At 37.3% G+C, this 22451-nt stretch overlaps 1 protein-coding gene across 3 annotated transcripts; it reads right to left on the bottom strand.

Moving 5' to 3' along the window:
• Window positions 1–5117: 5117 nt before the first annotated feature.
• On the bottom strand, window positions 5118–22178 carry LOC141507280 (uncharacterized). 3 transcript variants are annotated; one of them, XM_074214794.1, is made up of 3 exons: window positions 22008–22178; window positions 11049–11101; window positions 5118–10388 (listed from the first exon to the last, which is right to left on the bottom strand). In XM_074214794.1, the coding sequence occupies exons 2-3, from the start codon at window positions 11080–11082 to the stop codon at window positions 6358–6360; spliced, it is 4065 nt and encodes a 1354-aa protein (XP_074070895.1). In that variant the 5' UTR covers window positions 11083–11101; window positions 22008–22178; the 3' UTR covers window positions 5118–6357. The 3 variants fall into 3 exon arrangements, with proteins under 3 accessions (XP_074070895.1, XP_074070896.1, XP_074070897.1); XM_074214795.1 differs by lacking the exon at window positions 11049–11101 and having other exon boundaries at window positions 21954–22178; XM_074214796.1 differs by lacking the exon at window positions 11049–11101.
• Between the last annotated feature and the right edge of the window lie 273 nt (window positions 22179–22451).

Genomic DNA, 22451 nt, shown 5'->3' with positions numbered 1-22451 from the left:
GAACAATAATAAGAAGATAACTATGAAATAAAAAAATCTAGAAATTTTATTTCAGGAAATCATATAAGAAAAATCCCCAGAAATTTGAAAACAGAGGAAAAGGTTGATAATAGTGAAATTCCTAGGTCACCAAAAAGAGAAATTCTAAATAAAACAAAATATTCCATGATCAAAATATAGAATTTTAATGTCATACAAAAAACATTGTAGGCATACAGGAAAAAGAACTTCAAATAAAAAGGAAAACCAATCTGGGATCATTCAAAAGTCCTCAGTTCTAAAAAATCAAAGTAGATAATGGAAAATGATATTCAGAAAGTTGAATGAAATTGATTTGTGTCTCCAAACAATATGGCCCACAAAAATGAACTTTATCATCAATGAAAGAAAAATGATTTTACATCAAAAAGAGAGTAGGGCATTTGGCAAAAAACTTATCAGTGAAAGAAATATTAGAAAAGAAATCAAATAAATTTGGATATAAAAGATAAATGCAATCAGTACTTTTGTGTGTCTAGGTAAAGACAAGGTTATAGCTCTTTATTTTTAAAACTTTCACACTTTCAGGGGTCAAAGAGACAAAAAGAGCATATCTATGAGCAAATTCCAAAGGATATTAAAAGTATCAAGAGGGGGCGGCTAGGTGGCGCAGTGGATAGAGCACCAGCCCTGGAGTCAGGAGTACCTGAGTTCAAATCCATCCTCAGACACTTAATAGTTACCTAGCTGTGTGGCCTTGGGCAAGCCACTTAACCCCATTACCTTGCAAAAATTAAAAAAATATATCAAGAGAAGAAAATAAATGTGAATGAATATTTCATGGTGTAGAATCTAGGTGCTTATGTCTGATGAGAGATACAGACAGCTAGATATTCAGAGTCAAGAGAGAAGGAAGAAGGAGGAAGAAGAGGAAGAGGAGGAAGAGAAAAAGAAAAAAGAAACAAAGAGATGAGAGGAGAGAGAGTACAGATGAAGTTATTTTGGGAGAATAGCAGAGATAAAAGAGTCAAAAGGGATCCTAAATCATACACTTGTTTGTTCTAGGTTTGGAAAAGGAAGGACAGAGAATGTTACTGTCCAGATTCAAATTCTGGTGGACATCCTACAGGAGAGTGGTAGTCAGGGTCCATCCCTAGAATGGGATCACTTTAGGGATGTCATGATGTCTTCTCCCAAAGGATAAAGAAAGGCAGTAATGACCTCACAGTTAATTTTGATCAATCTGAATGGGGCACCAGGGGATCTCTGTTTCTGGGTAGTCTTTTTTAGAACATGTTGAGTCCCCTCTCCGAACATCATATGTTGAGTCCCTTTCTGGACTCCATTATCCTTTCCCCAGGAGAGCATTGGAGGGGTGGGAGACAAGAGAGACAAATTCTCCCTGTGTAAACCAAGGTCTCCAAGGTCTCCGTTTTTTTCACCAAAACATAAGTGCTTAAGTACTGCCCCAGTCTCCAATGCACTCCCACTTCCTTGGCACTTAGTAAAATAAGGCTTTGGTGCTCAAGGACACCAGGTGATGAAGGTTCACATCACTCCCATACACAACAGTCCCTAACAAGAACCAGACTCCAGATTGGGGGAAGAACTATCCGAGTGTCTGGGAGAACTCAATATTAAGGATTTACAGAATAAGACAAAGTTTCAGAACAATGAGGTAGCTAGATAGTAAATAGATTGAGCATTGGGTCTGGTTTCAGGAAAACCTGAAATTCAATTCCAGCCTCAGATATTTACTAACTGTAACAAGCTGGGCAAGTCATTTAACCTCTGTTTGCCTCAGTTTCTTCAACTGAAAAATGAGAATAATAACAGGACCTACCTGGAAGGATTGTTTTGAGAATCAATCAGATGATAATTATAAAATGTTTGCCACAGTGCTCAACACAAAGTAGAAACTATATAAATATTTATTCTTTTCCCCCTTCCTTCCTGTAATAGCCTCAATATGAACAGATGGTGAGTGAAAATGGGCTTGAATCCATTGACTCTGATTGAAGACTTTTTTTTCTACTCCTTCATGAATATTTCTGGGAATAATATTCTTACCAGGTTTAAATATAACCATTTTTAAACCAAATTATTTAATAAATTAGATTTATTGCAATTTTAATTTTAAAATAAATACCTTCCAATTTCAAATGCTAGTCTTCATTACAATCTCAGAAGTCAAATCAACAAACATTTATTAAGTGCAAAGTCCCTCCTCTCAAGGAGCTTACATTCTATAAGGGGAATATGACACAGAAAATGAAATTGAAATGGGAATGGGAGTAGTATCCAATGGAGGCTTGGTTGAGAAAGTCTTTAGAATAAGAAGCAGAAGCTGGAGAAGAATAAAGACATGACTAGCTAAGAGACAGTCAGATGAAGGAATCACAGGAATGCAATTCTAGTATGAGTTATTCAAGGATGGAACAAACATAGGGGATGAAAAAAAATTAGGAGCATAGTAAAGATCTGTTGACACTGAAGTAGGATAGAATTTCATCCTTCAATTATCCTTTTGCATCCTTCACAGTTCATCCTTCCTTCTCTTCAATGAGCATCAGCTAATTTAGCAAGTCCTTGACAGGAGTAGGGAGAATTGTACTCAATTATCTTTCGGGGGGGGGGGGGTTGAAAAAAGTCCTGCCCTCTGGAAACTCATAAAAATCTAACCACTACCTTACAGAACTTTCTCCAGGATGTGGCATCTTGCAAAGAGCTCACAGCTACATGCGTTTTTCCAATGACATTCTCCTCATACTGTCCTTGGAAGAAAAATTCATTTACTATGTCTCATTCATGTCTCACTCACTCACTCAGTGAACCTTTCTCCCTCCTAAAGAAATAAAGATGGAGGATGTTTGTACTTCATTTTCAAAGAAGACCACATCAGAAATGTGATACCATGACAAGCACACTTGGATTTGAGTGTTCTAAGTCACCAGCCTCACTTTCTCCTCTAGGGCATCTGGGTCTAATGACCAGATATGAATTAGGATGATTGGATTGGATTCAAGTCAATTAAGGTTAAATGACTTGCCCAGGGTTACATAGATAATAAGAGTCAAGAATCTGAGGCCTGATTAGAACTCCTGTCCTCCTGACTCCAAGACCAGTGCTCTATCCACTGTGCCATCCAGCTGCCTTAGAGGTGGAAGATGGAGGATAGGAAAATGTTGATAACCAAAGTCTAGTCTCTTGAGGAGTTGCCACCCATATATGCTGATCTAGTTCAGGAATTGAATTGGGGCATCTTTTTATCACTCTTTTGCAGCTCAATAAGCACTTATTGAGCTCCTACTATGTGTCTAGCACCATGTGTTAAGTATGTCTACTTAATCCACCTTAATTCAGAATACTTTAATGTCATGCTTGCACTAACTGGTTAAATATACTAGAACATCTCTTTTTCACAGGGGAACCAGACAATGGAGTAATAGCACTGCAACTAGTCAATCAGGAGATTGACAGAAAGCCAAGGTTGCTTGACATGCCAATAATCCTTTGTAAAGAAAACTTCAGCTGAACTTGGAGATTCCTGCAACTACTGAAACTAGTCCTGACCAAGTCAGAGAGTAAGGAAAACATCTTGCTTTCTAACTTACCTAAAGAAACAGCAATTCTTCTTTTTTATGATTTATTGTATTTACAGATATTTTTGTCCTAGACCCCTACTTCCTACCTGACTTCCCAGTTTATTGTGTTTCTCCTTTAACCTGACAGTCATAAATACCTCAAAAAGTCCAAAATATATATGTGTGTATACACACACACACACATATATGTATATATATATATACGTATATATACGTATATATGTATAAACTTCACTCTTTCCTACTCCCCTTTGAACAGATGAGAAGATTGTCTCATTGCTACAGCTTCTTCTCAAGCAATAAATGCTCTTATAATCTTTATAAACTGTGATTGGATTCTGATTCATTTCAGGTCTTTCTTCTGCATTTGGGATTTCTTCTGTTCTAGCATGTCACATAGTTTTGTTTTGTTTTTAATTAAGTGAAAAGAAGAGTTAATTCAAATGACAAATTTCATTGTTTTATTTTACAAAATTGTCACAACTACCCAAAAACCTTCAACAACCACCTGACCTGATCAGTCAGCAGTCATCAACATTGAAGCAAGACCCTCCATGGAGCAAAAAGATTATAGTTCATATGCCCAAAGGGCAATAAAAATGTGCATACTCTTTGATCCAGCAATACCACTACTGGGTCTATACCCTGAAGAGATCATGAAAAAGGGTAACAACATCACTTGTACAAAAATATTCATAGCAGCCCTGTTTGTGGTGGCAAAAAATTGGAAATTAAGTGAATATCCTTCAGTTAGGGAATGGCTTAACAAACTGGGGTATATGTAAGTCAAGAACACTGTTGTTCTATTAGAAACCAGGAGGGCTGGGAATTCAGGGAAGCCTGGAAAGATCTGCATATGATGATGCTGAGCGAGATGAGCAGAACCAGAAAAACACTGTATACCCTAACAGCAACATGGGGGTGATGTTCAACCTTGATGGACTTGCTCATTCCATCAGCGCAACAATCAGGCACAATTTTGAGGTATCTGAGATAGAGAATACCATTTGTATCCAGAGAAAGAATTGTGGAGCTTGAACAAAGACCAAAGATCTTTAATTTTAAAAAAACAAACCATTATCTTATTATATAATTTTGCTATCTCTTGTACTTTATTTTTTTCCCTTAAGGATATGATTTCTCTCTCATCACATTCAACTTAGAACAATTTATAGCATGGAAACAATGTACAGACTAACAGACTGTTTTCTGTGGGGGTAGGGAAGTAAGATTAGGGGGAAAATTGTAAAATTCAAAATAAATAAATTAAATCCCAAAAAAAAAGATTACAATTCATTGAAGACTCAGATGATGGTTAGCATTTTATTTTTTTAACAAAATATTTTTACATATATATATATATATATATATATGATTAAATAGATTGCTATTGGACATTTGGGCTATTGTATAGTATAAACAAAATTTGTATATATGCACTGGGAAGTCAAAAAATTCACATAACATTTCATTACAATAATCCATTTTATTGCAGTACTCTAGAACTAAATACACAATTATCTCTGAGGCATGTCAGTATACTATTTATCAGATACTATGCTAGGTACAAAATATAAATGATAGCTTCCTCAAGTAACTTTTCATTGAGTAACACACGAAATTAAAAAAAGAAAATGAGAAGTAGAATTATTGGATGGAGTAGAGAGATGAAGATAGGAAGGGGTATCTGGAAAGACCTCAAGTACAGTTTGGTATTTAAACTGAATTTTGAAGGAAGTTAAGGATTCTGAGAGGCAGAGTTGGGAAAGGAGAATATTCCAAGTGACTCACACCTTTTGTAATATCTGTCAGGCTAGAAACTTCCAGGAGAACAATCTAGGAAAACTAGTGTGATGATGTGCTGAGTCCAAGGGGTGGCCCATTGTGGACTCTTTCCTACATATGGCATGGCCTGCAGATCATCAAGTCTGAGACTTTGCTAACATTACCTAGAGGTATCCCCTTCCCTGTTCTTCCATGTCCCATTACATTGATGTCCTCTGTTGCTCTAAAATGCCCTAAGTCCCTTTCCCTTGGAATCTTTGGTCTCTTCATCCCAAGTTCCCAGTTCCAGTTAAGCCACATAAGACTACTCATGATCTAAAACATTATGAATAAAAGTTGATTGCTTTCAGCACTGGCATGTTCACCTAATTTTTCTGTGATATCCCTCCTTTAGGTCCCGGCAATGATTTACTTCAACCACTGGTGAAACCAAGGGTTCATCATCAAAAAGGCAAGATGGTTTTGGCCTTAGTAAAGAGTAACAATGTTTATCATTTCTTCAGATTTAAACAGAGTTCTAATGAAATCATGGGATTTGAAAATATTCAAGTTTAGAATTTTAATTGCAGCTGCATTTGAGGTGAGGTTTGGATGAAGAAGTAAGTCGGAATAAAGACATTTCTGGATAATATGTATTTTACCAAGACTTTTTGGAAGAGGAACTTATTCACTAAATTGCTATAAAATAGAATATGAGGGGGAGGCAGAGAATGAGGCTAATCATCCCTATGGGAAACCACTCAGAGAAAATTTGCCTTCCTAGAAGCTAAGATATAGAATTAGAAGGGAAAGAAAGTATGAAGATTTTCTCTGTTCATTACACTATAAGTCTCTAATTGAATCCCCTGCCCAAACTGAAAAGGAAATACAAGAGTTTTGTCATCTCCTCATCAAAGTAGGTCGAATAATAAAGTGAGACCCAAAATCAGAAACAAGTCTCAAAGATATTCAGGGGAGTCAATTCCTTTCTGAGAGAAAAGATTGTCATTTAATTCCTCCTCTGCTTTTTTTGAAACATGTCTAATATAGATCTGAGAAATGTCCTATGTTCTTTGGATGTTACTTCCTCTCTGCTGCCATTCTTTTTTATGGCTATTTTCCCTTTGTAAGGCCATTGACTGGTAGATAAGGTCCTTCTCTTTGGTTGGGGGTCTTTGCCAAATATAAAATCAAGCCATTTCCCCCTGGAAGACACAGAGAGTCCTAGGTCTGAATGAGAAGATACTGGAGAATTCAATGAATGGGCTAAGTGACCTTCCAAATTGTAATAGGGGTACGGGAGGGTAAAAATGGAACATTCGTTTGTATAGTTTACTTGAAGGACAAATTTCACATTTATCTCTTCAGAATTGAGCAGAGGCATTGGTATAGCCAGCAATTGTGTCTCATATAGATATTTCATCCCCCAGACATGGGGACAGCCATTTGGTATCCAGGAGACACAAATTAGGCACACTGGATAATCCACTGCAATGCCCTGGTCACTACAATAAGGGTTGAACATCCTCTTCATCTTCTGCAAGACAATCTGTCTACAGATGTCATTTTTTATTTCATCCTGAGGGATGGTACAAATGATATCATCAATAATTTTTTCAGGGACATCACCCCCCTCAACAGTGTATGGCTTGATATAATTTAAACGCCACAAAATTTGTCTTTTTTTCCTGGAAAAGTCCTGGTATGGAAACCTAGGTTGAACCTTATCTGGGTGTTCAGATTTCAGTTCAGCCTCAGGTTGATAGTCACAAGCTATTGGAACCTGATTTGAGTGTATAGGACCTGATGAGATTTTGGCCCTATATATTGTTCTTGGTGTAATTTTTTTCTCATCTAGACTTAGAATTGTGCCCTTGGGGTTAGTAACATCTGATTTAGCCTCAGTCTGGTTTTTAGGACTGGAGAGAAGAACAAATGGGGTTTGGGGACTAGATGAAGGTCTGACCTGCCTTGAGTCCACTAACATTTTTGTTGATTGATGTGGGTCTAATGGAGATGTGGCCTGGATACTGAGATCTGGGACAGCCCCTGATTGATGGTCAGGGATGAATTGCAGTTCATTCTGAGAACTGACACCAGATAGAGTTACTTCCTGGAGTTTTATGCTTGACAGTATTGTGTCCTGGTGATCTTCTTCCACTTTAACCTTTACCTTATCCTTGGCATCTGAAACCACATCCTCTTGGTGGTCAGTTGTCAGTGGAGGAGTGCTCTGGAAATCTGAACTAAGTGGATGTGTGGCCCTGTGGTCAGAATTAGATGGCATTGTATTCATTAGGTCTAGGCTCAGTGTAAGCATTATTTCATGATCCCAGACTTCAGTAATTGTGGTCCTGTTATGTGTTCCAAGTGGCATGGCTTGCCAATGATCCTGTTCTATCTGAAATGAGACTTTAGCATTGCTGTCCAGTGCAACCTCAGTCTGTTGGTCAGTATGTAGTGGCATTGGGGTTTGGTCTTCTGGTCCAGGCTGAGCTATGTCCTGGAAATCTAAGTCTGATAGAGTCACTGATTTGTGTGATAAGTCTTCAGTAGTCATAACCTTGTCGTTTATTCCTGGGGGCAATACTTCACACTCTTGTTCATCTTTAAGTATGAATAAAATTTGTTCATTTTGAATTGTGCCCTGGACTTTGGAATCTGAGTGATTTTCAACTTGTTGGTCAAGGGTGTGTGGTATTATGACCCTTGGACTGGAGATGATTGAAGGTGTTGTCTTCCGTACAGGACCAGGGAACACCAGGCTCTTGGGGTCTATTCTGCTCAATGGAGATGTTTCCCATCGTGCTTGTCCTGTGGAAGTTGATCTTTGGTAGTCTACTTCTTGTAGCATTATTTCCTGTTGTTCTGGTGCTGCATGGAACAGGTCATTAAAACCTAGCACAAATGTATCTTTATAGTCATTACTGGGTGGAAGGGTAATATGACAGTCAGAACCAGGTGGATTTCTATCCTTTTGTTCTTCATTCAATTGAAGTGTTTCCCAATGACCCTCCTCTGTTTTGTCTTGGGGTTTCAGGTCTTTTGAAAATTTATCCTTATAGTCCTGGTCTGTGAGAGCTATAGCCTGATGGCCTTTTCCTGGTGGTTTTGTTTTCCCCTGGTCTAGTTTATCTTGAGATATGAACTGTTTATGACAGTTTTGCACATTTTTAGTCTGGTGGTCATCAGGACTAGGTGAACATGTAACTCCACAGTCAGAGTTTGATTGAGTTAACTTCTGGGATGAGTCTAGGTCTAGTTGAGATATTTCTTGGTTGTCATAGTCTGTTGATGATATGGTCTGTAAGCTGTTTGGGTCTGATGCAGCAGATTCTGTTGAATATTCATTTCTAGGTAGAGCTATAGCCTTGCATTCATAGCTGAGTGGTAGTGTGGTCTTGTAGTCTGACTTTGGTAGTGATATTGTCAAAGGGTCCAAGTCAATGGCCTTGTGTTCACAGCGAAATGGTAGTGTATCCCTATATACTGGCTTTGATGATGACATTGTCAATGTGTCCAAGTCAACTGGAGTCATAACCAAATCACCCAGACCCTTAGGAGTTGATGCCTTTGGGTTCACATCTCGTAGAACTTCAACCTTGCGTTTCTGTCTTCTTTTCATTGCTGTCTCCTGGTGATGTACTAAGGGTAGTACTGTCTGGACATCCAAGCCTGGAGTATGCTGTGAAGGTCTGAATTGTACATTTGAACCTGTAGGTGTACTCTTATGGGGTCTCGGGAAGAAGAGGGTTATGGCCTCAAGATGAGAGTCCTGTGCTGCCTTCTTACAGTGGTTTAAACAGACTGGAATTATGATTGGAGCAACTTGGTGTTCAGGGAGTAGGCCAGATGTATCCTCGGTCTTGTGATCAGGGCCCAATGAAGCCTTGGTAAAAGGTAAAGAGATGGTGTTAGCACTGGGTTCTTCCAGGAATGATGGAGCAGCTTCTAGTGACTTGAAGTCTTGTGATGGTTTAAGTGTTGTCCTGGCCTGATGATTTGGACCTGATGATGGTGAAGCTGTGGCTATAGACCAGTGTGGTGGGCAACGTGGGCATGCTGTTGCAGCCCTGGTTTTCCCATTCAGATCTGATAAAAGTATAGATGGATCTTTGGAACATTTGTCAATGCATCGTAAGAGTGATGCTGTCTCCCTTAGTCTGTGCTCAGATTGTAAAATCTTGCGAGTTTTGGTTTGGACCCAATGGTCCAGCTCAGATGTCTTAAATGATAAGGACTTTGACCAATGGTTAGGACAAGGTGCTGAGGGCACACCTGTAATGTGATGTTTAGTGGTTAAAACTCTGTCTTGGAGTCTGGACTTTGGCAAAGCTTCAAATGAGTGAACTGATTTCACTGGTTCATGGGTGACCCTGGCTTGGTATTTAGGAAATGTTTTGGTTCTATTCACTGCCATTGTCCTATTGTCTATGAATGGAAACTCAGCCTGATGGCAATGGAATTTTGAAGATGGGGGATGCTGACTGAAATGAGTTAGGTCCTCAGGTAACTGGCCAAAGTCAGCAGAAATCTTGGGAAAGTGGTTAGGACCTGAGGCAGCTTCCATCCCATGATTGGAGTCCAACAGTTGTTCACATTGATATTTGGACTTAAATAGAGAAGGCATGAGATGTTGTTTGGCAGATGTCAGAGGTATAGCAGTTACCCTGGATCTGAAGTCAGGTTTAGTTACAGTAAAGATTGAGTTGGCTGTATGTTGTTTACAGGGTGAGGATGCTTTAGTCACCCCCTGGTGATTAAGATAGGGTAAGGGAATAGCTTTGTGATCCATGCAGGATAGCTGGGCAGCTGTGCTTGGCTGTTTGGGCCATTGAGAAGGGATAGATTTGGACTTGTAACAGGGATGAGGTAATGGTTGAGTGGTTCTGGCCTCATGTTTGAGGTAGGGCATTCGCTCAGCTTTGGACTGGTAGTCTTGTTCCCACAATGGTGAAATCCAGTGAGGGGGACATGGTACTGGCACCGGTGTTGCTTTGTTAAAGAAGGCTTTCCGAGGGAATTGGACCAAATCTGCAGCTAAAGGAAAGATTATGAGTGATAGCAAGAAAGAAATATGACATACAGCAAGTAAAGGAAAAGTGGTTATGGATTAGGATGCCAAGATATAATATTAGTAAATAAATACTTTTATATTTTCTGAAGTACTTTTTCATGTTTACCTCATTTCATCCATATTTGATAAATGATATATCAAAATTGCAATCACAGCATTTCCCTTCTTTTTTTTGCAAGGCAATGGGGTTAGGTGACTTGCCCATAGTCACAAAGCTAGGTAATAAGTGTCTGATGCCAGATTTGAATTCAGGTCCTCCTGACTCCAGGGCTGGTGCTCTGTCCACTGGGTCACCTAGCTGCCCTGCCTTTCCTCTCTTTATGAAAAAAGACTTGCTTTTCTGAGAGCAAGGAGTAAACATATCATTCCCATTTTCCAAAAGAGAATTACAGAGGTACAGAGAGGTAGTTAAAGGTCCTGCTGAAAGGCTAGCAAATAGCAGATAACTTGAACCCAGGAAATTAAGATTGAGTGAACTTTCCTAAGGTTAGTTATTAAGCAAGAACTGAACCTAAAGAACAGGTATTAGGTGCACAGGTATGATGAGCACCATAAGGAGAGATGGTCTAAAATAAAAGAGGTGATTTTTCCCATCTGAGCTAACTGAAAGCCAAAATCCTTACCATTAGGAAATAATCCAGGTCGTTTTCTCTTCATCTGGTGTCTAATGGATTTCCTTGAAAAAAAAAATAATATGCTAACAAATAAGGACTAAGAGTTTTGATTCCACTAAAGCCCCAAAGAAAAGTTCCCAAAAGGCTTTAGTGAAATGACTCTATGACTGTCCTTATGGTCAGGTTTCTGTTATATGAGATAATTATTTTTTAAAACATTTTTTCCACTTTTTTCTAATTTTTTAGTAGTTGTTATTCAGTTGTTTCAGTCATGTCAGATTCTCCATGACCCCATTTGGTATTCTCTTGGCAAATATACTGGAGTGGTTTCTCATTTCCTTCTCCAGTTTATTTTTACATATGAGGCAAAGAGAAATGAAATGATTTGCCCAGGTTCACACAGGCCCGATTTTTGCTTACAAAGATGAGTTTTCCTGACTCCAGATCTGGTACACTCTGGTTCTACCTAGTTGCCGTCTCTAGTAGGGGAGTTATCATACTCTCCATAGGTAAGAATCAAATGTCTGCTTGGGTCTCTCCTGTTTTTCACTCTGATTCCCATCATTCTACACGTTTTTGGCTATCATTTATATGAAAGCCTTCTTTAAAGAAAGGATTAGAGAAATGTATTTACATGAAGATGCAAACAGTTGACCGAATACTGACTTAACCTTCTTGGGGAAATTAAGCAGTATTTGAGGCCTTAAACTAAAAGCTGTTTGAAGTACCTATATAGTGTAGTGAATCTAGAGTAAGGAGAACCTGAATTTAAATCCTGCCTCATATACTGACTCATTCTATAACCTGGCATATCACTTGATTTCCTGTGCCTCAGTTTCTGTCCTTTGTAAAGTGAGATAATGATCACACCTACATCATGAGGTTGTTAGGAGGATCAAACACAATAACAACATATGCAAAAGAACTATCATATAAGTGCTATTATTTTTAAGATTATGCATCATCTGGGATTTTCTAATATCACCCTATCAGTTCAGGGGATATTTTTTCATGGAAAGTATCTTTTCTCATGCTCCTTGAAAAACAAATTCCCTAAGTCAATCTGATTTTGTAACATTTTCTGTAATTTGATAATTTTGTCATTGAAATTTTTGTAATGGATTTTGTAAAATGATACTACAAATTCTCAGGCCCAATACCCTACAACATGTATATGGATATGTATTTACATATCTTTACAATAAATACACCCATATGTGTACACATATACACATTAATGTACATAAATGCATATAAATGCAAATGTATGACTGCAAATATAATACATATGTATGCTTATGAGTATACATATGAGCATGAATAACATGCATCTACATGTGTGCATATACAGGGGTAGTTAGGAGTACAGGAGATAGAGGCTTAGAATAAGTGTAAAATAGCAATTGTTTTCTATTCTGACCAGAAACCCTGAGGGTCTTTTCCTCCCAGATTGTTATTTTTTTGTAATTGTTAATTAGGCTTTCTTTTGTCTCAGTTCTTATCTAGCTCTTAGTCATTGAATGGGTATTGTCACAGACCAAGTAAAATCAGGGAAAAGATCTTAAAATTTAGAAAGTTCAAGGTCATTCTCTGGACCATTGCCAGTTGTCTTGACTTTTGTCTTGTCTATGTATAGACTCAATGACTTGTAGAGAGAGTTGGGCTAACAACTTTGCCTCACTTAAATCTATCTCTGATAATGAAGGAAAAATCAACAAGAAGTGTTTAAGAAAATAGAAAAAAAAATAATAAAGAAGACTTTATGTCAAATTTCTACCACTAGATGCTCCTAGATTTCTCAGAGGTTGATAACTAATGAGAATTCTAAGTCACTGAACACATAAGTCAGTATTTATTCTGATGTTTGATCCTATGGGGTTTTTACTTGACTGAATTTATTGTCTAGTTGGTCTTTTGCTGAAAGTGCCCACACTGGAGAGGGTTATAGCAATGACTTGGTCTCAAGACTAGTAATCTTGGGTCTGTTCTCAGTAAGATGGCAGATGAAATTTAATTTTATGTGGACAGTGACAAACCAAAATGCTTTTATGATACCCTGAAAGTTATTTGTGGGTCAGACATATAATACATTTCATTTATTCAGTGTTGAGGGATCCTCATTGATTAACAATAGGGACATGATCCTGGAGAGATGAACTGAACACTTCCAAAGTGTTCTTAACAGACCAGCATCAATCAGTGCAGAAGTCATTGGCTGTTTACCTCAAATTGAAGTCAATCCATACCTAATTGAAGTTTCAATGGAAGAAGAGGTTTTAAATGCCATTAAACTCCTTTCAAGTGGCAAAGCACCTGGTATTGCTTCTATTCCAGTTGAGATCTATAAGGTAGGGTGTCCATTGCTTATCTAAAAACTGACTGAAATTTTCCAGGTTATATGGCATGAAGATGTTATGCCCCAAGAGTTCAAGGTTGCCTCCATTGTTCATCTCTATAAAGGTGAGGTAAACAGATTGTCCTGTTGACAATCACAGAGGTATCTCTCTTTTAATCATTTCTGGCAAGATTCTTACTAGAGTACTTCTCAATAAACTGATCCTTCACCTGGAAGATGGTCACCTCCCTGAGAGTTGACCTGAGAGAGCATGACTTCAGAAAAACATTGAAGAACAATCAATATAGTGTTTGATGCCTGACAACTCCAGGAAAAATGCCAGGAACAGAACAGAGGTCTATATACAACATTTATAGATCTGACAAAGGCCTTTGATACCATCAGTCATGGGTGTTTATGGAAAATTATGTCAAAATTTGGTTGCTTGGAGAAGTTCATCAATATTACACATCAATTTGATGGTATGCTTGTCTGGGTTCTGGATAGTGGATGATGCTCTCAAGACTTCCCAGTCACCAATGGAGGGAAACAAGGATGTGTTCTTGCTCCCAAACTTTTTAGCATAATGTTTTCAGCCATTTTACCAAAGGCCTTCAAGGTCAGCTACTATACTGATGGCAAATTCGTCAACTTAAAAAGGCTACAAGCCAAGACCAAAGTGGAAGGAGTGTTGGTGAATGACCTATTTGCAGATGACTGTGCACTCACTGCAACTTTTGAAGCTGAGATGCAATAAAGTATGGATAGATCCTCCATTATCCAGTACCACACCATCCATATGTGAACCATCTATTAGAGCAAATAGAGAAGTTTTGAATTCTGTGGATAAGTTCATTAATTTTGGCAGTGTCCTTTCCAAGAAGATACACACTGACACATGCATTATCACAGCTCAGTATTTGGGAGGCTCCAAAAGAAAGTGGGGGAGAGAAGAGGTATTTAACTGATTATTAATCTTAAAGTCTACAGAGACATTATGCTGACCTCATTGCTATATGCCTGTGAAGCCTGGACAGTCTACCAGAGCCATGTCAGGAAACTGAATCACTTTCATCTAAATTGCCTTAGGAAGATTCTGAAGATCACCTGGCAGGAGAAGATACCAGACACTGAGGTCTTTCCTGAGCTAAATTGCCAAGTATTCCAACATTACCACAGAGAATGCAATTACCATGGGCTATACAAGTTGTTAGAATGCCAAACTTACACTTGCCAAAGTGGAGAACTCACACAGGGTAAGCTCTCACAAGGGAGTCAGAAGAAGAGATAACAAGACATCCTGAAGGTCTCCTTGAAGAATTTTAGAATTGATTGTACAGCATGGAAGACACTGGCACAGGACCACCCAGCATGGTGTGCCCTCATCAGTGAGTGTACTGCCCTCTATGAGGAAGACAGAATTGAAGCTGCTCAAAGGAAATGTGACATATGCAAATTTAAATGACCAACCCCAGGAGTTCATATGGACTATTTGTGCCCAACTTGTGGTGAAGCATTCCTAACTCATATTGGTCCAATCAGCCACAATTGGACACACTGTAATTTATTTCATTGTGATGTCATTTTGGTCTTCTTCGATAATGAAGGACAAGAACCAAACTGAATGTCCAGGAGGTAAGAATTCTTCTAGCTGATGACTAAGGAGAGGCTACCTCCCAATCTAACTGTTCCCAGGGTTTATGTGCTGGTTGTTTTAGCAGAGCTAGCCTAGAAGTATTTACACTTCACTTGGAATGAATCTCTGTCCTGAGTTGTTTTTTCAATATGTTCTCTTGTCCCAAGAGGATCACTGTTCTGGCTCAACTCTTGTTTAGTTTATCACTTTATATTCACTCTGAAGCACTTTGTCTTATTTGTGGAGAACATCTGAAGTGCTTAGAATTTTCTAACCTATTCTGCCATTTTGCCAGGATCCTCTACCTACCTCAGTTCTTTATTTGTAAAATGAGGTGGAGAAAGAAATGGGAAACTACTAACTACTATCTTTGTAAAAAAAAAAATCACAAATGGGGGCATGAAGAGCCAGACATAACTGAAATGACTGAACAATTATATATTCTTTATTTGCTAATAATAAAACTTATTTTATGATTATGTAGAATTTCATGATACTACCTCAAGAAATGAGAAACAGACTGTATTAATAAACTGAGAACTACCACCCAGAGCAACTCTTAAGACTTCTAACCCTGCTTTTTCTCTTGTTCTTTCACAGGGATTCATCTGGGTGACATACTGCACTGCTTTATTGAAGTTTGACAAAATTAAATCTAAGAACTTTCCTTAGAATTTTCAACAAATAGGAGCAGACAAATTTCCCATTCTCATTGTAACAGAAGCTCCAAGATGGAATTCTTTAATTTTAAGTTAAATGAAAGTTAAGTTTGGACTTGCCTCAGATATACACCAGCAGATTACTATCCCCCCCACCCATATCACTCTTCAGGAAGATACAAGATAATTGGGAACTTAAAAGTATCTCAAAAGTCCCAAAATGAAGACACACAAACAAACAATATCACTTCTAAATAGTTTTGATTCAGTTTCCCTAATCACCTGTGAGAAATGATTGCATATTGTAGAAACAAAATAAATGAGAAAGTAAATCACTTTCATTGTTTCTCCTAAAAAAGATTTTGGCATGGGAGATGGTAAAAAATCGATGGGCTCTCTCAAAGATAACTATAACAAAACTGAGTTGCCCTTGACATTATAGAACAAGTTGGAAATTATTTACCTAGGTCCATTTCATATAAGAAAGCCTTAAGGATCCTTTCCCCAAGGACTGTCCTGATAAATAGAAAAGAAACAGCTTGGGCTTGTAATTACATTAAAAAGAAATTCCCTGATTCTTATAATATTAGAGATAGAAGGGGCCTCTTGGAAGTCATCTACCTTTTATTTTGCAGATGAGGACTAGAGATTGAAATGCCCAAGATCATGTAGGAATAGTGGATACAGTTGAAGTCAGGAGTATGTTAGAGCCAGTTGTTTACTGGCACTCAAAAAGCCAACTTAAATTCAAATTTTCAGTGTGAACATTCATTTACACCTTAGAAATTAGAAAACATTGCAGATCAAGACTAGATTCTTTGTTTTGTTGATTATCTTAAGAAAATGCTGGAGAAAAATGTATCATGTACATTTTTTTCCCCTGGATATTGGCTGATTCACCATTGACTGATACTCTCTAACACCAAATTCAGTGCCTGCTTGTCCTGTGTACTGGACCCTTGCCAACTGTTTCTCTCCTGATACTTTTTTTTATGCTAAAAAGAAAAAGAATATATTAAGTACTATTACACTAGGTGCTTGAAATACAGAGACAAAAATGAAAGGAACTTACATTCTTTCAATGAAGAGAACATATACATATAAATACATATATGTATGTATACACACACACACACACACACACATATATATATGTAAATATTCAAAAATAAATGCGTTATTTGAAGGGGATGGAGAGAGCAAGAGTTGCTTGGGGAAAGAGAAAAGGCTTCAGGAAGAATGTGATGCTTGAATTTTGAATTAAACTGGGGTTAAGAGCCAGGGTTAAGGAACACATTCCAGGTTTGAGGACAATCAATGGGAAAAAAAAACACATTTTATGAAAGGACCAGAAAGGATCTGTAGAATGAATGTATGAAGGGAGGAGCAACTAGGTGGCACAATGGAGAGAGCACTGACTCTGGAGTCAGAAAGACCCAAGTTCAAATTCAACCTCAGGCATGGGACCCTGGGGGTTAGTCACATAACCCCTGTAAAAACCAAAAAAAAAAAAAAAAAAGAAAAGAATGTATGGAGGGACATAATGTATAATAAGACTAGAAAGTTAAATTTGAGCCAAGTTGTAAGGGATTTTAAATGTCAAAAAGAAATTTGATCCTAAAGGCAGCAGCAAGCTTCTGTTTTATTAGTAGGGGTACATCTAATGAGACCTATGCTTTAGAATAATATCATTGGTAGATGTAGAGGATAGTCTAGAAAAGGATAATGACCTGAGGAGGGAGATGAAGCAGGAAATCTAGAAGCACCTTTTGGTAGAAATTCGACAAAGACTTTTATTATTTTTAACTTTCTATTTTTCTTAATAAACACTTCATTTTCAGAGATGATCAAAGACATCACAAGGGTAATATCTTGATGAGGAATTAAGTGAATTGGATTTAAGTGAGGCAAAGTTGTCAGTTCAACTCTCTCTACAAGTTATTTTGAATCTAGACATAGAGCAAGACGAAAGTCAAGACAACTGACAATATTCCAGAGGATGGCCTTGGCCTTTCTAAATTTTAAGATCTTTTCCCTGGCCTCAGGTTATCTGTGGCAACACCAATTCAATGACTAAGGGCTAGATAAGAATTGAGACATTCTATATAAACTATTTGGAAAAACAGGTGAAGACAGAACTCTGCCTGACTCTTCCTATGACACCAATATGGTGCTGATACCTAAACCAGGAAGAGTTAAAACAGAGAAAGAAAATTATAGACCCATCTTCCTGATGAATATAGATGCAAAAAATCTTAAATAAAATCTTAGCAAAACAACTACAACAAGTTATCACTAGGATAATACATTATGACCAAGTAGGATTTATCCCAGGAATGCAAGATTGGTTCAATATTAGGAAAACTGTCAGTATAATTAATTATATCAATAACAAACCTATCAGAAATCATATGATTATATCAATAGATGTTGAAAAAGGGTTTTGACAAAATACAACACCCATTCCTACTAAAAGCAATAGAGAGTATAGGAATAAATGGATCGTTTCTCAGAATAATAAACTATCTATCTGAAACCATCAACAAGATTATATGCAATGGGGATAGGCTAGAGGCATTCCCAATAAGATCAGGGATGAAACAAGGATGCCCACTACCACAACTACTATTCAATATTGTATTAGAAACGTTAACTTCAGCAATAAGAAAAAGAAATTGAAGAATTAGAATAGGAAAGGAAGAGACAAAACTCTCACTCTTTGCAGATGACATAATAGTATACCTAGAGAATCCCAAAAAATCAATTAAAAAATTACTAGAAATAATTGGCAACTTTATCAAAGTCGCAGTATACAAAATAAACTCATAAATCCTCAACATTTCTATATATGACTAGCAAGATACAGCAGAAAGAGCTAGAAAGGGAAATTTCATTCAAAGTAACCTCAGACAATATCCTGTCAAGGCAGACTCAGAAACTTTTTGAAAACAATTACAAAACACTTCTCACACAAATAAAATCAGACTTAAATAACTGGGCAAATATCAACTGCTCATGGATAGGCCGAGCAAATATAATAAAAATGACAATTCTACCAAAATTAAACTACTTGTTTAGTGCCCTACCAATCAAAAATTCCAAAAAATTACTTTAATGAGTTAGAAAAAATTGTAAGTAAATTCATATGGAGAAATAAAAAGTCAAGAATCTCCAGGAATTTAATGGGAAAAAAGTGCAAAAGAAGGTGGCTTAGACCTACTAGATTTAAAATTTTAGTATAAAGCATCAGTCATCAAAACTGTCTAGTATTGGCTAAGAAATAGAGTGGTGGACCAGTGGAATAGACTAGGTGCAGTAGCAGGAAATGATTATCGTAATCTGCTGTTTGATAAACCCAGAGTCCAGCTATTGGGATAAAAACTCTCTCTTCCATAAAAACTGTTGGGAAAATTGGAAGTTAGTATGGAAGAAACTTGGATTAGACCAACACCTCACACCCTATACCAAGATAAGATCAAAATGAATACAGGATCTAGACATAAAAATCCAATATCATAAGCAAACTAGAAGATCAAGGAGTAGTTTACCTGTCAGATCTATGGAAAGGGAAGCAGATTATGACCAAGGAAGAGATGGAGAACACTATTAAAAACAAACTAGATAATTTTGATTACATTAAATTAAAAAGCTTTTGCACAGACAAAACCACTGTAACCAAGATCAAAAGAAATGTAGTAAATTGGGAAACAATTTTTATGAGCAGTGTTTCTGACAAAGGACTCATCTCTAAAATATACAGAAGCTGAGTCAAATTTTTTAAAAAAAGACAAACCATTCCCCAATGGACAAATGGTCAAAGGATATGCAAAGGCAATTTACAGATAAGGAAATCAAAACAATCCATAATCATATGAAAAATTGCTCTAAATCACTAATTATGGGTGGCTAGGTGGCACAGTGGATAGAGCACCAGTCCTGGAGTCAGGAGTACCTGAATTCAAATCCGGCCTCAGACACTTAATAATTACCTAGCCGGGTGGCCTAGGGCAAGCCACTTAACCCCATTGCCTTGCAAAAATATCACTAATTATTAGAGAAATACAAATTAAAACATCTCTGAGGTACCACCTCACACCTCTCAGACTGGCCAATATGACCAGAAAGGACAATGGACAATGTTGGAAGGGATGTAGGAAATCTGGAACACTAATATATTGTTGGTGGAGCTGTGAACTCATCCAACCTTTCTGGAGAGCAATTTGGAATTATGCCCAAAGGGCAATAAAAATGTGCATACCCTTTGATCCAGCAATACCACTACTGGGTTTATACCCTAAAGAGATTATTTTAAAAGGTTAAAAACATCACCTGTACAAAAATGTTCATAGCAGCTTTGTTTGTGGTGGCAAAGAAATGGAAACTGAAAGAATGTCCATCAATTGGGGAATGGCTTAACAAACTGTGGTATATGTATGTGATGGAACACTATTGTTCTATAAGAAACTAGGAAGTATGGGAATTCAAGGAAACCTGGAAGGATTTGCATGAACTGATGCTGAGCAAGATGAGCAGAACCAGAAGAACAGTACATCCTAATAGCAACATGGGAGTGATGGTCAACCTTAATGAACTTGCTCATACCAACAGGGCAACAATCAGGCACGATTTGGGGGTATCTGTGACAGAAAATGCCATCTGTATTCTGAGAAAGAATTGTGGAGTTTGAATAAAGACTAAGGACTATTACCTTTAATTTAAAAAAATGTCTTATTATATTATTATATATTATATATATATTATTATATTATACTATATGTTTCTTCCTTAAGGATATGATTTCTCTCTCATCACATTCAACTTAGATCAATGCATACTATGGGACTAATGTCAAGATTAGAAAACTCTTCTGTGTAGGGTGGGAGGAGGGAAGCAAGATGGGGGGGGGGAATTGTAAAAGTCAAAATAAAACCTTTCTAAAATTAAAAAAAAATGAGACAAAAAAAAAAGCCTAATTAACAGTTACAAAGATATCAGTCTGGGAGGAAAAGACCTTCAGGCTTTCTGGCCAAAATAGAAAATAATTGCTATTTATACTTATTCTAAGCCATCCAAACCTTAAAACTGAGCCTCAGAGGTTTGGGGTGGGGATTATTATTGTCTTTTTGATTAATATCAGAATGATTTGGGTTTTAAAAGTAGTCAAGAAGGTCCATTTGAAACACAATGAACTTTCACAACTTCTTTTTTTAGATGTATATTTTAAGAAATAATATTAACTGCACAGGATAAAAAGTAAATTATTCCAGTTCTTTGAAAAATAAAATAAAATTTAAAAGTAAACACTGAATAAGTGGATGAATTTTCTACAATCTCAATGCATCTGGAAATAGTAAACACTCTCATTTTTAGTTTTAGTTCCCAAAGGTTTATTTCTTTTTATGACCCTGTCTGTTATTATCATTCCCTTGTTTCCATTTACTCCCCCCTTTTCTCCCCTCCCCACTCCACCCTCAACCCCATCCTTAAAGAAAGCTACAAAAAGCTGTTTATTTTTTTTTAATCTTGAATAAATTGAATTAAACTGAAGCCACATATTTATTATTAGTGGGCAGCTAAGTGTCCTGGTGGATAGAGTGCTTGGCCTAGAGTCAAGAAGATCTGAATTCAAGTCCAGTCTCAGACATTTATTAGCAACGTGACCCTGGGCAAGTCACTTAAATCTGTTTGCCTCAATTTCCTCAACTGTAAAATGAGCTGGAGAAAGAAATGGAAAACCTTTCCAATATTTTTGCTAAGAAAACCCTAAATGGGGTCATAAAGGGTTGATTGAGTGAAGCATCCGATCCACAACATATTTCTTGTCTATTATGTTCCAGGTATATGCTAGGTATTGGAAAAACAAGTACAAAGAAAGAAACAGCCTCTAATTTCAAGAGCTTTCATTCTAAATACATATAATGTATGCACTACATAAATAGAAAGTGACTGTATACAAAGAAATTTGGGAGGGATTAATGATCTTGGGTCACCTAATTCTCTCAAGATCTTTCCAATAAACAATCTCCTTGTTCCTCCACCTTCTCCTATTATAGTATCTGATGCATCTGCTCCTCTAATAGAGTTTTCCAAGGAAGGCAGAAGAGAGGCAGCTGCAAGGAAATCTATTCTGAGGCCTGTCTCATAATGAGGTTCTCATTATTGAACATAGATCCTCAAAGATTTTTCATTTCTCCCTCTTTTAGACTCAAGAAAATATTTCTATTACATTTGTCACAAGACAATTTCCACCCCCCAACCTCCATAGATGCCACAAAACTTCTCACCACTAAGAATCTCAAGAACAGGATAGGATATATATATACATATATATCACATACTCTGATGATCAGCAGTCTCAGCCAGTTCAATTCTAGCTGGTGGATCTTGGTGGTTACAAATTTCCCTAAGAGGAGAAGACTGTAAGGGACTAAGTCCCCAGAAAGAAAAAGGAAGCTTAGAGTAAAATTCACTGAGTTTAAAAGACAATGATACTCATTCCTGCCAACTCAGACACCAGTAGCCAGATTGAGTTTTCAAGTCCCTTTATCCTAGGTATGTTATCCTTGACATCATAAAATACTATTTGTCCTTTGTCTACCAGTAGTAGGAGTTGCCCCACCCATCTCTGCACATCAGCCCCAACTAACTCCTCTCTCAACTTTGAGCCTCTAAAAAATCATTAGCTTATCACTGCCAAAACTTACCCATAGGAGGTAATAGAGAAAGTTTCATGAAGAAAGAAAACCAATCATATTTTGGACTCCTTTACAGCATACTAACCC

The sequence above is a fragment of the Macrotis lagotis genome, chromosome 1, assembly GCF_037893015.1.
Source record: "Macrotis lagotis isolate mMagLag1 chromosome 1, bilby.v1.9.chrom.fasta, whole genome shotgun sequence".
NCBI lineage: Eukaryota > Metazoa > Chordata > Mammalia > Peramelemorphia > Peramelidae > Macrotis > Macrotis lagotis.
Note: the sequence above shows the minus strand (reverse complement) of the source record. Positions and strands in the feature narration are given on the sequence as shown.

Excerpts from the sequence above, each read along its gene's own strand:
- LOC141507280 (XM_074214794.1), bottom strand. The coding sequence starts at position 11,082 with ATGAAGAGAAAACGACCTGGATTATTTCCTAATG. Across the intron at positions 10,389-11,048 it reads ACCTGGATTATTTCCTAATG|CTGCAGATTTGGTCCAATTC; the intron begins GTAAGGATTTTG and ends TCTTTCCTTTAG.